The sequence below is a fragment of the Coregonus clupeaformis genome, chromosome 21, assembly GCF_020615455.1.
Source record: "Coregonus clupeaformis isolate EN_2021a chromosome 21, ASM2061545v1, whole genome shotgun sequence".
NCBI lineage: Eukaryota > Metazoa > Chordata > Actinopteri > Salmoniformes > Salmonidae > Coregonus > Coregonus clupeaformis.
In genome coordinates, this window is record NC_059212.1 from 42,316,473 (window position 1) to 42,330,457 (window position 13,985).

General features: G+C 45.1%; 1 protein-coding gene across 1 annotated transcript in view; it reads right to left on the minus strand.

The window, feature by feature from the left end:
• Positions 1-5,466: 5,466 nt before the first annotated feature.
• The window catches only part of LOC121535672 (ephrin type-A receptor 4-like), a 53,737-nt gene continuing 45,218 nt past the window's right edge, over positions 5,467-13,985 (minus strand). The window contains exons 7-18 of the mRNA XM_041842931.2: positions 10,597-10,721; positions 9,596-9,755; positions 9,352-9,463; positions 8,296-8,354; positions 8,049-8,162; positions 7,659-7,844; positions 7,452-7,513; positions 7,154-7,363; positions 6,785-6,961; positions 6,463-6,653; positions 6,195-6,353; positions 5,467-5,888 (exon numbers count right to left, since the gene is read on the minus strand). Coding sequence (XP_041698865.2) covers positions 5,759-5,888; positions 6,195-6,353; positions 6,463-6,653; positions 6,785-6,961; positions 7,154-7,363; positions 7,452-7,513; positions 7,659-7,844; positions 8,049-8,162; positions 8,296-8,354; positions 9,352-9,463; positions 9,596-9,755; positions 10,597-10,721 — 1,685 coding nt within the window. The 3' untranslated portion in view covers positions 5,467-5,758. The remainder of the gene's footprint in view (positions 5,889-6,194; positions 6,354-6,462; positions 6,654-6,784; positions 6,962-7,153; positions 7,364-7,451; positions 7,514-7,658; positions 7,845-8,048; positions 8,163-8,295; positions 8,355-9,351; positions 9,464-9,595; positions 9,756-10,596; positions 10,722-13,985) is intronic.

The window sequence follows — 13,985 nt, forward strand, 5'->3', positions numbered from 1 at the left end:
CTCTCTCCTCTCCTCTCCTCTCCTCTCCTCTCCTCTCCTCTCCTCTCCTCTCCTCTCCTCTCCTCTCCTCTTCCCTTCCCTTCCCTCCTCTCCTCTCTTCTCCTCTCCCCTCTTACCCCCTCTCATCTTCAGTACACATATTAAAAAGTATTGGTGAATGAACCAGGATAACACATCATTTCATGGTGTGGATATGAGCTAATTTACGCTTGCCGGACTGCCTGGCACCTCTTTCTACCAGTACCAGTGGGCACACACACTTGCATGCACGTACACACACAACACACGCATACACCAGGGTTACCGTGGGAATGCCTCTGGCATTGCATTGGTCAATGAGGTGATGCATTTAAATGGAAATATATTTCAACCCTGGCTGTGTGTTTGTGTGTGTGTGTGTGTGTGTTTGTGTGTGTGCGTGCATGCCTCTGTGTGTGTTTGTGTGTGTTTGTGTATCTAAACCCTGTCTCTCTCCTCCCAGTCACACACACATTAGGGTACGGTTGGCTGGCTATTAAAGACACCCCACTGCCACTCCCCTGTGTAAGACCAGGCGGGATTAGCCTGTTCTATTACCACACTAAGCTAGTGACCGAAAAACCACAATGACACCCTACAGAGAGAGGGAGAGAGAGAGAGGGAGACAGAGGGGAGAATGATTTAATTTCAGCATTCATTTTAACAGGGATTCCTTTCTCTTAGAGACAGAGGCAGATTAGGAACTGGTGTCTAGCTTGGTGCTTGGGTCTCCCTCAAACTCTATTAGAATAGTAGAGTGGGTGCGTCTGTATTTATATGACAGGGTGTGTTTTGTGTGAGAGATCAGTGTGTCTATGGCCGTTAACGGGATCAACTCTTCAAAAAGACTGTCCCAGCACATATCTGCTCCGCACCCCTAACCCACAGGGCAGCTTTGTGTTTATGTGTATCAGTCAGATCCTATGCAAAACCCTGGTGTAGAATGTCTGAGTATCCAAGGTGATTTGCCTTTTGTCTCCAGAATGCAAGGATTTTATTTAATCCAAAATCAAATATCCCAGATTTGAATGTGAAATTGAGGTTTGGTTTTGTGCAAGCAGTTGCTCAAGTGACACATATCCTTGAGTACACCATGTTCTGTACTGCTATGGATGATATATGTTATTCTCCGGTCCTTTACCTATGCTGTCCGTGTGTGTGTGTCAGTAGTTCTCTCCTGCTGTGTGTATGTGTGTCACAGTGTGTGTTTAGCAGATGGCACTCTCCACACCACTGAACGTTTTAACAGAACGCCTCCCAGCACCCTTCACTTGAATCCACCTGGCTTTGCCGCCGTCAGCCAGAACACACTAGTGCAGACCCTTCACTTCGTTACCCACACACAAACACACAGACACACACACACACACACACACACACACACACAAACACACACACAGACACACACACTTCGCAGTCACACACACTCTCCTGCATCTGCAGCAAAAATAAGTTCTGACAGAAGCGGGCGGCCCATCTCAGTTTGGACATTTATTACAATGCAATATGTCAGTCATTCATTTTCCATATTCCTATTTTACAATTTACAAACCAGATAATAAGAAGTCCATAAATAGAATGAAATGCTTCATGTACCTGAATTCATTTTCAAACAATTACATTTACAAAGACTATACCTACAGTATATGCTCATCGTTGACTAGATAAAACTGCTAAAACCATTGTTAGTGTGTTCATCCTCAATAAAAAAGGCATCGAGAGCTTGGCACAATACATTCTATCACAAAACACTCTCCTCTCCTCCCCATCTTTCTGGCTTTGCATATCCAAAACTGGTCCTCAAAGATAAGCAAGCACGCGCAGGTGCACAAGCACACACACACAGAGCGTGATGCTTCAGAACTACACTTTCTCAGCTCGTCCTTTAAGTTTCTGTCAACTTTCAGACATGTTTCAGATAGAGCCCAAAGCTCCAGAGCAGCTAAAACATCTCTCCTCTACCAGCTGAAAATCTGACCACATTCTGTCATGGTTCAGATATGATAAACAGCACATTTACACAATGACAATTACAAAATAATGACTATCGTAGTCATCTGAAATGCCTTAGGCCATACTTGGTGGACATTCAACTCCTGGTTTTATTAATTGAACTCCGCTTCACTATAAACTTACAAGTCCTTGTTGATGAATGGATGTAGCACTTATTAGTACTTGTCAACAAAGTTCAATGGAGGGACTACTCCTTAGTGGTTATGGGAGTTGGAGTCATGATATTGTATTAGAGATGAATGAGTAGTGTGCTCCTGAAATGCATATGTGGCAAATTGGAGGCATATATTCTGTTTGTGTAGTGGAGATTAAAAAAACTGTTTATGTGAACAGAAAACATTGGCACCACTCTGAACTAGGGCTGGGTGATATCAAATTAATTTGAATTACTCTTTTTGCGTGATAATTCCAAATACCTGTATCGCAGAATCATTTATTTTATTTTTATTTTATTAACGTTTATGTCCGCTTGCTCTCATGTTGTCTTTTTTGTCTCGTCTCCTTCGCTCCTCTGTGCTGTGCACCTTCTCATTTACACCAGAGATCCGTATATAATGATGAGATGCTCATGTCTCCGCCCTAACAATGGGAATCGTTGTCCCAAAGACGGGAAGGCAGGCGACAAGCTTAGGTTCAAAATAAGCCCATAGAAACGCATTGGGCTTATTTTGGACAGATTTTGGCGAGAGTGAAACCTCTCGCTTCGCTTCTTCCTCTCTGTTTACACACGCACCAAGCCCACCACCTGCCACTCACAACAACAAAGATGAGAGATCAATTCTTCCTCTCTGACAAGCGGTTTCAACTCGCTATTTGCATTTGAGGTTTGGTGTGACAGAATCGGTCATTCGGACATCGAAACACATTAAGACATTATTTTACTGTAATAGATGAGGTTAACCTTTCTAATGATACCCTTTTTATGTCTTATCTCCTCAAATGTCGCGCAGAGCAGACACTCCTAAAATAGGAGTATCAATGAACATTGATTCTAGAAAATGTATGCGCAGCTTGTTGCGCGCGCATTGCGGTACGACGTAACGCTAGCAGCATTTTAGTCAGATTGTTATACTAGCTGTCTAGTGTGTGTTTTATAAATGTGCAGTTAGCATAAAGCACAATTATATAAGGAATTGGAAACGCCTTCTCATTCCGAGAAATAAGGTAGGCCACTTGATTGCAACATCTGAACAAAGTGGAAAGGCTAGCATGCTGTTTAAACAGTTGGGAGATGGACAGAAGGGTGTGTTCATAACAATTCAACTATTCTGCCTTGTAAACTAGCAAATATATCCAAGTTGGCTAAACTTGAAATATAAAGATTAGCTGGCTACTCACTAGCACGTGGGCTTGTGCTTTAGAGATTGTTTGAGACCTGTGTTAATTTTCTACAATGCCTTCTACAAGAAGTTAGTCATTATTAGTGAATATGCATTATGCATGGTTCTGGTTCCTTTTGTAAAAAAATTTGCATTTTCATAGACAGACCTGAAAGCTAGATCAGTGATTATTGCAAAAAATTAGGTACAACTATTTTGATAAAATAATAAAATGATTAGTGAAATGCAGTGTATTTGACCTTTAATTGTACCACAACGCTTATTTAGAGAACACCTTTTAAACATCGATTTATTGTGAATTGCCCATAAATTTGAAAAAAATTGAGATATGATTTTTAGGCCATATCGCCCAGCCCTACTCTAAACGAACTACAGAAACATTTCGCACATTACTTAAAAGTCAGGATGACTGTGACAAACATAGTCGTGTCACAAATTCACAAAAAAATAAAATAATCAAGAGCATTTGATTTTTTTTTTTACACATACACGTACAGTGGGGAAAAAAAGTATTTAGTCAGCCACCAATTGTGCAAGTTCTCCCACTTAAAAAGATGAGAGAGGCCTGTAATTTTCATCATAGGTACACGTCAATTATGACAGACAAATTGAGGAAAAAAATCCATAAAATCACATTGTAGGATTTTTTATGAATTTATTTGCAAATTATGGTGGAAAATAAGTATTTGGTCACCTACAAACAAGCAAGATTTCTGGCTCTCACAGACCTGTAACTTCTTCTTTAAGAGGCTCCTCTGTCCTCCACTCGTTACCTGTATTAATGACACCTGTTTGAACTTGTTATCAGTATAAAAGACACCTGTCCACAACCTCAAACAGTCACACTCCAAACTCCACTATGGCCAAGACCAAAGAGCTGTCAAAGGACACCAGAAACAAAATTGTAGACCTGCACCAGGCTGGGAAGACTGAATCTGCGATAGGTAAGCAGCTTGGTTTGAAGAAATCAACTGTGGGAGCAATTATTAGGAAATGGAAGACATACAAGACCACTGATAATCTCCCTCGATCTGGGGCTCCACGCAAGATCTCACCCCGTGGGGTCAAAATGATCACAAGAACGGTGAGCAAAAATCCCAGAACCACACGGGGGGACCTAGTGAATGACCTGCAGAGAGCTGGGACCAAAGTAACAAAGCCTACCATCAGTAACACACTACGCCGCCAGGGACTCAAATCCTGCAGTGCCAGACGTGTCCCCCTGCTTAAGCCAGTACATGTCCAGGCCCGTCTGAAGTTTGCTAGAGTGCATTTGGATGATCCAGAAGAGGATTGGGGAGAATGTCATATGGTCAGATGAAACCAAAATAGAACTTTTTGGTAAAAACTCAACTCGTCGTGTTTGGAGGACAAAGAATGCTGAGTTGCATCCAAAGAACACCATACCTACTGTGAAGCATGGGGGTGGAAACATCATGCTTTGGGGCTGTTTTTCTGCAAAGGGACCAGGACGACTGATCCGTGTAAAGGAAAGAATGAATGGGGCCATGTATCGTGAGATTTTGAGTGAAAACCTCCTTCCATCAGCAAGGGCATTGAAGATGAAACGTGGCTGGGTCTTTCAGCATGACAATGATCCCAAACACACTGCCCGGGCAACGAAGGAGTGGCTTCGTAAGAAGCATTTCAAGGTCCTGGAGTGGCCTAGCCAGTCTCCAGATCTCAACCCCATAGAAAATCTTTGGAGGGAGTTGAAAGTCCGTGTTGCCCAGCGACAGCCCCAAAACACCACTGCTCTAGAGGAGATCTGCATGGAGGAATGGGCCAAAATACCAGCAACAGTGTGTGAAAACCTTGTGAAGACTTACAGAAAACGTTTGACCTGTGTCATTGCCAACAAAGGGTATATAACAAAGTATTGAGAAACTTTTGTTATTGACCAAATACTTATTTTCCACCATAATTTGCAAATAAATTCATTAAAAATCCTACAATGTGATTTTCTGGATTTTTATTTCTCATTTTGTCTGTCATAGTTGACGTGTACCTATGATGAAAATTACAGGCCTCTCTCATCTTTTTAAGTGGGAGAACTTGCACAATTGGTGGCTGACTAAATACTTTTTTTCCCCACTGTATGTACAAAAAGTAAACAGAACAAGGGCCGGAATGTTCCATTGGTTCCACTGAAACACACAGGGAACCTCTTCGGCAGCTTCTTCAGCTTCAGGTCAATCCTCAGGGCATAGTTCAAAGGTCAAAGGTTATAGGGTTTATAAAAGTGCTGCTTTTCTCTCCTCCATTCATATTTTCTGTTGTAGGGTTTGTTTGTTGACGTTATTCCTTATGAAAATCTCAATCTAAAGTGCATGGATGAGGTAAATGGAAAACAAATGTCTGTTTCTGTTTTTTATCCATTCACTGGCTCAGACGGGAACCATACTGTCCTGCATCTGTTCCTGTATTTGTTGCATGTGGGACAGCAATACCTGCTGCACACTGGCAAGGATCTGGTCCTGGTGTGATGGTGTGACGATTCCTATACTGGCCATGTCCCTGTAAACATATAACAACACACAGTTAGACACGTTGGGAGTTGAACAGAGCATGCACACGTACACACAGAAAAAGAGAGCGAGAGGGTGGGGGGGGAGAGACAGAGAGAGAGATACAGAGAGTGAGAAACAGATAGAGAGAGGGTGGGGGGGAGAGAGAAACAGAGAGAGAGAGAGAGAGAGAGAGAGAGAGAGACAGAGACAGACAGAGACAGAGAGAGAGAGAGAGAGAGAGAGAGAGAGAGAGACAGAGAGACAGAGAGACAGAGAGAGAAAGAGAGAGAGAGATAGAGAGAAACAGACTCACTGCTGTGTGAGGGTTAGCAGGCTGTCAGGACTGGTGTATCCAGCAGCAGTGAGGGTGTCTCTGTACATGTCCATCCCTATAGCCTGGAGCCAGTATTCTACTGACCACACTGACACAAACTCTGGACATACTACAGGCTCCAACAGAGTGGGAACAGGCCTGCACAGAGATATAAAGAAAGAGGATGAGTTATAGTCAGTCCATGTTATCCTGAAAAAAACACTGAAAGTGCCTGCAATGAAAGACATGGTTTCCTCTGTGTGTGCACCTCTCTCCTCCTGTCCTCCTCAGTGTGGTGGTTGGGTTGCGGATTAGTTTATCCAGCATGTTGAGGATCTGCGTGAAGCTGGGTCTGTGTGTTCTGTCTCTCTGCCAGCAGTCTAACATCAGCTGGTGCAGACACACTGGACAGTCCATAGGCGGGGGCAGACGATAACCCTCATCTATCGCTTTTATCACCTAGAGAGAGGGGGAGAGAGGGATGAAGAGGGTAAGAAAGCATGTTTAACTAACTTTGTCTAACTGCTGAACTTTGTTTCTGTCTCACATTCAGGCGAATGTCCTGTTTTTGAGTTTTAACACACGCTTACATCCTGGTTACTCATGTCCCAATATGGCCGTTCTCCATATGACATCACCTCCCACATGACCACACCGTAGCTCCATGTGTCGGAGGCTGGAGTGAACTTCCTGTAGGCGATGGCCTCTGGAGCAGTCCATCTGATGGGGATCTTCCCCCCTGGAGAGTGGTATGTCCCAGTCACCTCCTGTAACACATGGGAAGAGAATGAGAAAATTAGAAATGAGGATCCACAGTCAAGCATTAAGGTGCTAAGGACCCACATTTCAAAGATGAGTGATCTTACAATCATTGAAACCTTAACTTATCTTGCATAATAAATCATTACTCCAGACATGTAATATGTTTAGGTTCTATGTTCTTTCCTGTGTGTTCTTACCCGTGTGGTGTAAGCTGCCTCAGGGTCGTCCTCCAGTTCTCGTGACAGGCCGAAATCAGACACCTTACACACCAGGTTGCTGTTGACCAGGATGTTGCGGGCGGCCAGGTCTCGGTGAACGTAGCTCATGTCAGACAGGTACTTCATGCCCGACGCGATGCCACGCAGCATGCCCACCAGCTGGATCACTGTGAACTGACCGTCGTGTTTCTAATGGAGAGAGACAATATAGACCTTAGAATAGAGTTTACAGTATAAACACAGAAATACACAGACTCTCTCTCGTTCCCCCTCTTACCCTGAGGAAGGTGTTGAGGGATCCATTCTCCATGTACTCTGTGATGATCATCACTGGGTTACCTGCACAGGAGACAAACAAGCAGCGATTAAGCCAGAGTGGTGTTCCACAAGGATCAGCTTTGGGTTCTCTGCGTTTTCTTTATAAATGAAGAAAGAACCTGTAAGTCTCTGCTTAGATTGGTCAAAGTAGCTGTCAATCACTCACATCGTGTGACCACACCCTCCAGTCTGATGATGTTTGGGTGGTCGAACTGTCCCATGATACTGGCCTCAGAGAGGAAGTCCCGCCTCTGTTTGTCGGTGTATCCTGCCTTCAGACTCTTTATGGCCACGTAGATCTCTCTCTTCCCCTGGAGTCGCAGACGACCACTACACACCTCCCCAAACTCACCTACAACACACACAGATACACACAGTATAAATAACTACACACCTCCCCAAACTCACCTACAACGCACGCACGCACGCACACACGCACGCACGCACGCACGCACGCACACACACACACACACACACACGCACACACAGCATTTGTATCACACACACCTGTGCACCTTGATGATTAACTGTGTGTGTGTGTGTCAGGCTCCCTTACCGATGCCAATGACTTTCTCTATGTGTATGTTGGAGAAGTCAATCTCTTTGGCAAACTCATGGACAGCCTGGTCCGGGTCCTCATAGGTGAACGGATCCACGTATATCCTCACACCTTCAGATGGAGAGAGGGAGGGCGGGAGGGAGGGAGGGGAAGGGAGATGGTTTGAGAAAATGAATTGGAAGGGATGGAGGAATGCCCGCATGAGTATGCGCTCGGGCATGTTTGTTTGTGTGTGTGGTCTTACCTGGGTTTAAATGTTTCTCCTCCTCTAAGTCCTGCTTAGCTTTGCTGTATTGTCCCCTCCTGAAAGAAGAGAGGTAGAGGATGAAGTAGTGAGGGGAACAGAACACAGCTAGTCAACAGGAGGAGAAGAAAGAGAGGGAGATGGAGGAGAATAGTGACTAATGGGTTATACAGGAAGAAAGGTGTTATCTTACAGAACCTGTCTTTAACACTACCCATTGAGTCTTGAAGCGGTGTGTGCACGTGTGTGATGCCTTAGTCCTGAGAGCCACTCTCAGTAAAAAGCAGCCTCAAGGGAGAGTGTGTGTGTGTGTGTGTGTGTGTGTGTGTGTGTGTGTGTGAGGACGCAAGGGGAAGCTGATACAGGGGCTGTGTTGTTGTGGACACTAATGATAAGTCAGGGACAAGGGGATAACCAGGTGAGCAATCAGGCCTTTAGGACACAATCTCCTTTAGGACACACTGCCTCCTTTAAGACACACTGCCTCCTTTAGGACACACTCTCCTTTAGGACACACTCTCCTTTAGGACACACTCTCCTTTAGGACACACACACCTTTAGGACACAATCTCCTTTAGGACACACACACCTTTAGGACACACTTTCTCCTTTAGGACACACTCTCTCTTTTAGGACACACTCTCCTTTATGACACACACTCTCTTTTAGGACACACTCTCCTTTAGGACACACACTCGTTTAGGACACACTCTCCTTTAGGACACACTCTCCTTTAGGACATACTTTATCCTTTAGGACACACTTTCTCCTTTAGGACACACTCTCCTTTAGGACACACTCTCCTTTAGGACACAATATCTCCTTTAGGACACACTCTCCTTTAGGACACTCTCTCCTTTAGGACACAATATCTCCTTTAGGACACACTCTCCTTTAGGACACACTGACTCCTTTAGGACACACTGTTTCCTCTCTAACTCCCCTCCATTGACCCAGGTGATACACACATGCACACACAAGAATGTGTGTTTACCTGTGGCTGTGTGTGTGTGTGTGTGTGTGTGTGTGTGTGTGTGTGTGTGTGTGTGTGTGTACCTGTGGCTGATGATGAAGACTGTGGAAGAGATGAGCAGTAGAACCACACCCCCGCTGATTGACAGCAGGAGAAGCGTGGAGTTAGCGGCATTACCAATCAGAGGCAAGGGATCTGACAGGGGGAGGATACAACATGTCACAAACCAGGACGTTTTCATTCACAACAGGTAACAATTTTTTCTCAATATCTCTTGCTCTATAAAGAATAGAATAGTTAATAAAATAATAGAACATAGTGTTGTACCTGAGTTGGTGGAAAACTCAAAGGGGGCGCTGAACTCTCCGTATCCGGCGGCGGTGCGAGCGCGCACGTGAAATACGTACACAGTCAGTGGGCTCAGCCCAGTGATATCAGCACTACGGGATGCCGTCTTCATAATGCGGTAGGACCTCTCCTTCTGATCCTGATTGGACGAGAGGAAAAGAGGTGAGGGATGTGTCAATGTCAACTATATGAAGCGTTCCAATATAGAGTACAGCATACTAAAATACACCCCATTATAATTGGCAAGCGTAAAGAAAATGGGTAAGCGATGAGAACATGATTCTAAAATGTAACTTGAAGTTGCAGAACAATGTTTTCTGTGTGGGTCTGGAGGGAAATCCCTCTCCTAGCAAGGAAACACACAAACATATCACCACACCAAGTCACAAATCACTCCCACAGCCTGCCCATCTCTTATCTACATTGCCTCAAACTCTCTCTCTTTTTCTCTCCCAACTCCCAATATATTTTATCTCGTATTATCTCTCCCTCACTTTCTGCAGGTTAGCGTTTTTCGTCATGAATCGTGTTCTGGAGGCAGCTCTGCATAGTGGTCACTAGCTGGCACAGCCACAAAGTCACTAAATCAGATGTTAACCCTAAACCTAACCACACTGCTAACGCTAAAGCCTAACCCTAAACTTCAATTAAGACCAAAAAGGACATTTTTGTTTTCATGAATTTTTACAATATAGCCAATTTTGCAGCTGGCCTATCTAATGGGAAGTCACTAATTTCTGCCTCTAGGACAAGACTCATGACAATAAACGTCAACCTGCTCCATTTCTCCCTCTATCCTTTTCTGTGTCATAAAAAAGGAAAGCTTTGAAGATAGTTTATTGGTTATTTTATAGGTCTATTGATAACAGTTGAAGCAGTTGAAGCACGTGAACACTTATACACACACACAAACACACAGTTACAATAGGTTTCCATAGGATATCTGATTTCTGAACGGCGGTTCCCACGAGACACCTCACCTTCTCGTAGTACTTGACCTCGTACTCAAGGATGACCCCGTTGGGCCGGTCGGGCTGTTGCCATGCCAATGACACACCGTGCCTGGTGACATCACTGTTCTGGATGGACGTGACTGAGGAGGGAGCTACGCGAGAGAGAGTGGGAGAGACAGCGAGAGGAGAGAAAGAGGGGTACACAAGTTGAAGACAGCCCAACCATTTTTATTTTACCCCCAATTTCGATCTTGTCTCATCGCTGCAACTCCCCAACGGGCTCGGGAGGCGAAGGTTGAGTCATGCGTCCTCCGAAACATGACCCGCCAAACTGCGCTTCTTAACGCCCGCCCGCCAGCATGCCGCACCAATGTGTCGGAGGAAACACAGTTCAACTGACTACCGAGGTCAGCCTGCAGGCGCCCGGCCCGCCACAAGGAGTCGCTAAAACGCGATGAGCCAAGTAAAGCCCCCCCCGGCCAAACCCTCCCCTAACCCGGACGACGCTGGGCCAATTGTGCGCCGCACTATGGGACTCCCGATCACTGCCGGTTGTGATACAGCCTGGGATCGAACCCAGGTCTGTGGTGACGCCTCTAGCACTGCAATGCAGACCACTGCGCCACTCGGGAGGCCTATGGCTTATACATTCTATTGAACGGTCTTGAATGGTTTACCAGAATAGCTAAGACACAAGTGCATAACAAGTGCATAGCAAAATGCTTCAAGCTACAGGCTTGACAGGTTTTCATCCACATCGTGAGTTCTGAAAGAACACACACACACACACCTCATCTGACTCACACTCCCCGAACAAGCTAAAATGAAACACCTCGTAAAATGTTACAGTCCTCCTAAATGTAAAGAGAGGTTGTCAAACGAGCAGACCTTCTCCCAGAACACACACACGCATACACACACAAACATGCATACACACAGAATGACTCAGAGCCACGCAAACACTCATGGGTTGTTTAGTTGCCCAGTTAGAGTAGGAGAGGCATTGTGTTACCACCACACACACACACACCAGTGTTCGTTTCGTCAACAATAACTATGACGAAAAATACTCGTCAATTACCTATTTTTCCTGACTAAAACTATGACGTAACGAGATGAGATGCCCTGGAAAAAAACAATAACTATTACAAATTACTTTTTCATTTTAGTCGACGAAAATGTGACGAGACGAGAATTCCATGTGAGACAATTGGATATTTAATTTGACACGAAGCTACTTTTATCAGTTTTGTCCAATCCTAAACATGCACGCAGAATATTTCATGGTTATGATGGGGAGAAAATCAGAGCTGTACATTCTTTAACCTTAAGCCAAGGCTTTGTTATTGTGGGGGCGATAGTATGGCATTGGTTGAAGCTCAAAAATGTGCTTGAAAAGTCACATAATAAGTTGCATGGACTCACTCTGTGTGCAGTAATAGTGGTTCTGAATGACTACCTCATCATGATTTTTGAATGACTACCTCATCTCTGTACCCCACACATACAGTGGGGAAAAAAAGTATTTAGTCAGCCACCAATTGTGCAAGTTCTCCCACTTAAAAAGATGAGAGAGGCCTGTAATTATCATCATAGGTACACGTCAACTATGACAGACAAAATGAGAGAAAAAAATCCAGAAAATCACATTGTAGGATTTTTTATGAATTTATTTGCAAATTATGGTGGAAAATAAGTATTTGGTCAATAACAAAAATTTCTCAATACTTTGTTATATACCCTTTGTTGGCAATGACACAGGTCAAACGTTTTCTGTAAGTCTTCACAAGGTTTTCACACACTGTTCCTGGTATTTTGGCCCATTCCTCCATGCAGATCTCCTCTAGAGCAGTGATGTTTTGGGGCTGTCGCTGGGCAACACGGACTTTCAACTCCCTCCAAAGATTTTCTATGGGGTTGAGATCTGGAGACTGGCTAGGCCACTCCAGGACCTTGAAATGCTTCTTACGAAGCCACTCCTTCGTTGCCCGGGCGGTGTGTTTGGGATCATTGTCATGCTGAAAGACCCAGCCACGTTTCATCTTCAATGCCCTTGCTGATGGAAGGAGGTTTTCACTCAAAATCTCACGATACATGGCCCCATTCATTCTTTCCTTTACACGGATCAGTCGTCCTGGTCCCTTTGCAGAAAAACAGCCCCAAAGCATGATGTTTCCCCCCTCATGCTTCACAGTAGGTATGGTGTTCTTTGGATGCAACTCAGCATTCTTTGTCCTCCAAACACGACAAGTTGAGTTTTTACCAAAAAGTTATATTTTGGTTTCATCTGACCATATGACATTCTCCCAATCCTCTTCTGGATCATCCAAATGCACTCTAGCTAACTTCAGACGGGACTGGACATGTACTGGCTTAAGCAGGGGGACACGTCTGGCACTGCAGGATTTGAGTCCCTGGCGGCGTAGTGTGTTACTGATGGTAGGCTTTGTTACTGATGGTAGGCTCTGCCTATCCCTGTTCTCTCCTCTCTGCACAGGCTACACAAACGCACCACACCGCGTGGCTGCTGCCTCTCTAACCTGGTGGTCCCTGCACGCACCCCACACCTGGAGTTCCAGGTCTCAGGCAGCCTCTGGAACTGCCGTTCTGCTGCCAACAAAGCTGACTTCATCCCAGCCTATGCCAACCTCCAGTCCCTCGACTTCCTGGCGCTGACGGAAACATGGATTACCACTGAAAACACTGCTACTCCTACTGCTCTCTCCTCGTCTGACCATGTGTTCTCGCATACCCCGAGAGCATCTGGTCAGAGGGGTGGTGGTACAGGAATCCTCATCTCTCCCAAGTGGACATTCTCAATTTTTCCCCTAACCCATCTGTCTATCTCCTCATTTGAATTCCATGCTGTCACAGTCACTAGCCCATTTAAGCTTAATATCCTTGTCATCTATCGCCCTCCAGGTTCCCTTGGAGAGTTCATCAATGAGCTTGACGCCTTGATAAGTTCCTTTCCTGAGGATGGCTCACCCCTCACAGTTTTAGGGGATTTCAACCTCCCTATGTCCACATTTGACTCATTTCTCTCTGCCTCCTTCTTTCCACTCCTCTCCTCTTTTGACCTCACCCTCTCACCGTCCCCCCTACTCACAAGGCAGGCAATACGCTTGACCTCATCTTCACTAGATGCTGCTCCTCTACTAATCTCACTGCAACTCCCCTCCATGTCTCCGACCACTACTTTGTTTCCTTTTCTCTCTCGCTCTCCTCCCACACTACTCACTCTGCCCCTACACAGATGGTAATGCGCCGCCGCAACCTTCGCTCTCTCTCTCCCACTACTCTCTCCTCTTCCATCCTATCATCTCTTCCCTCTGCTCAATCCTTCTCCCTCCAATCTCCTGATTCTGCCTCCTCAACCCTCCTCTCCTCCCTTTCTGCATCCTTTGACTCTCTGT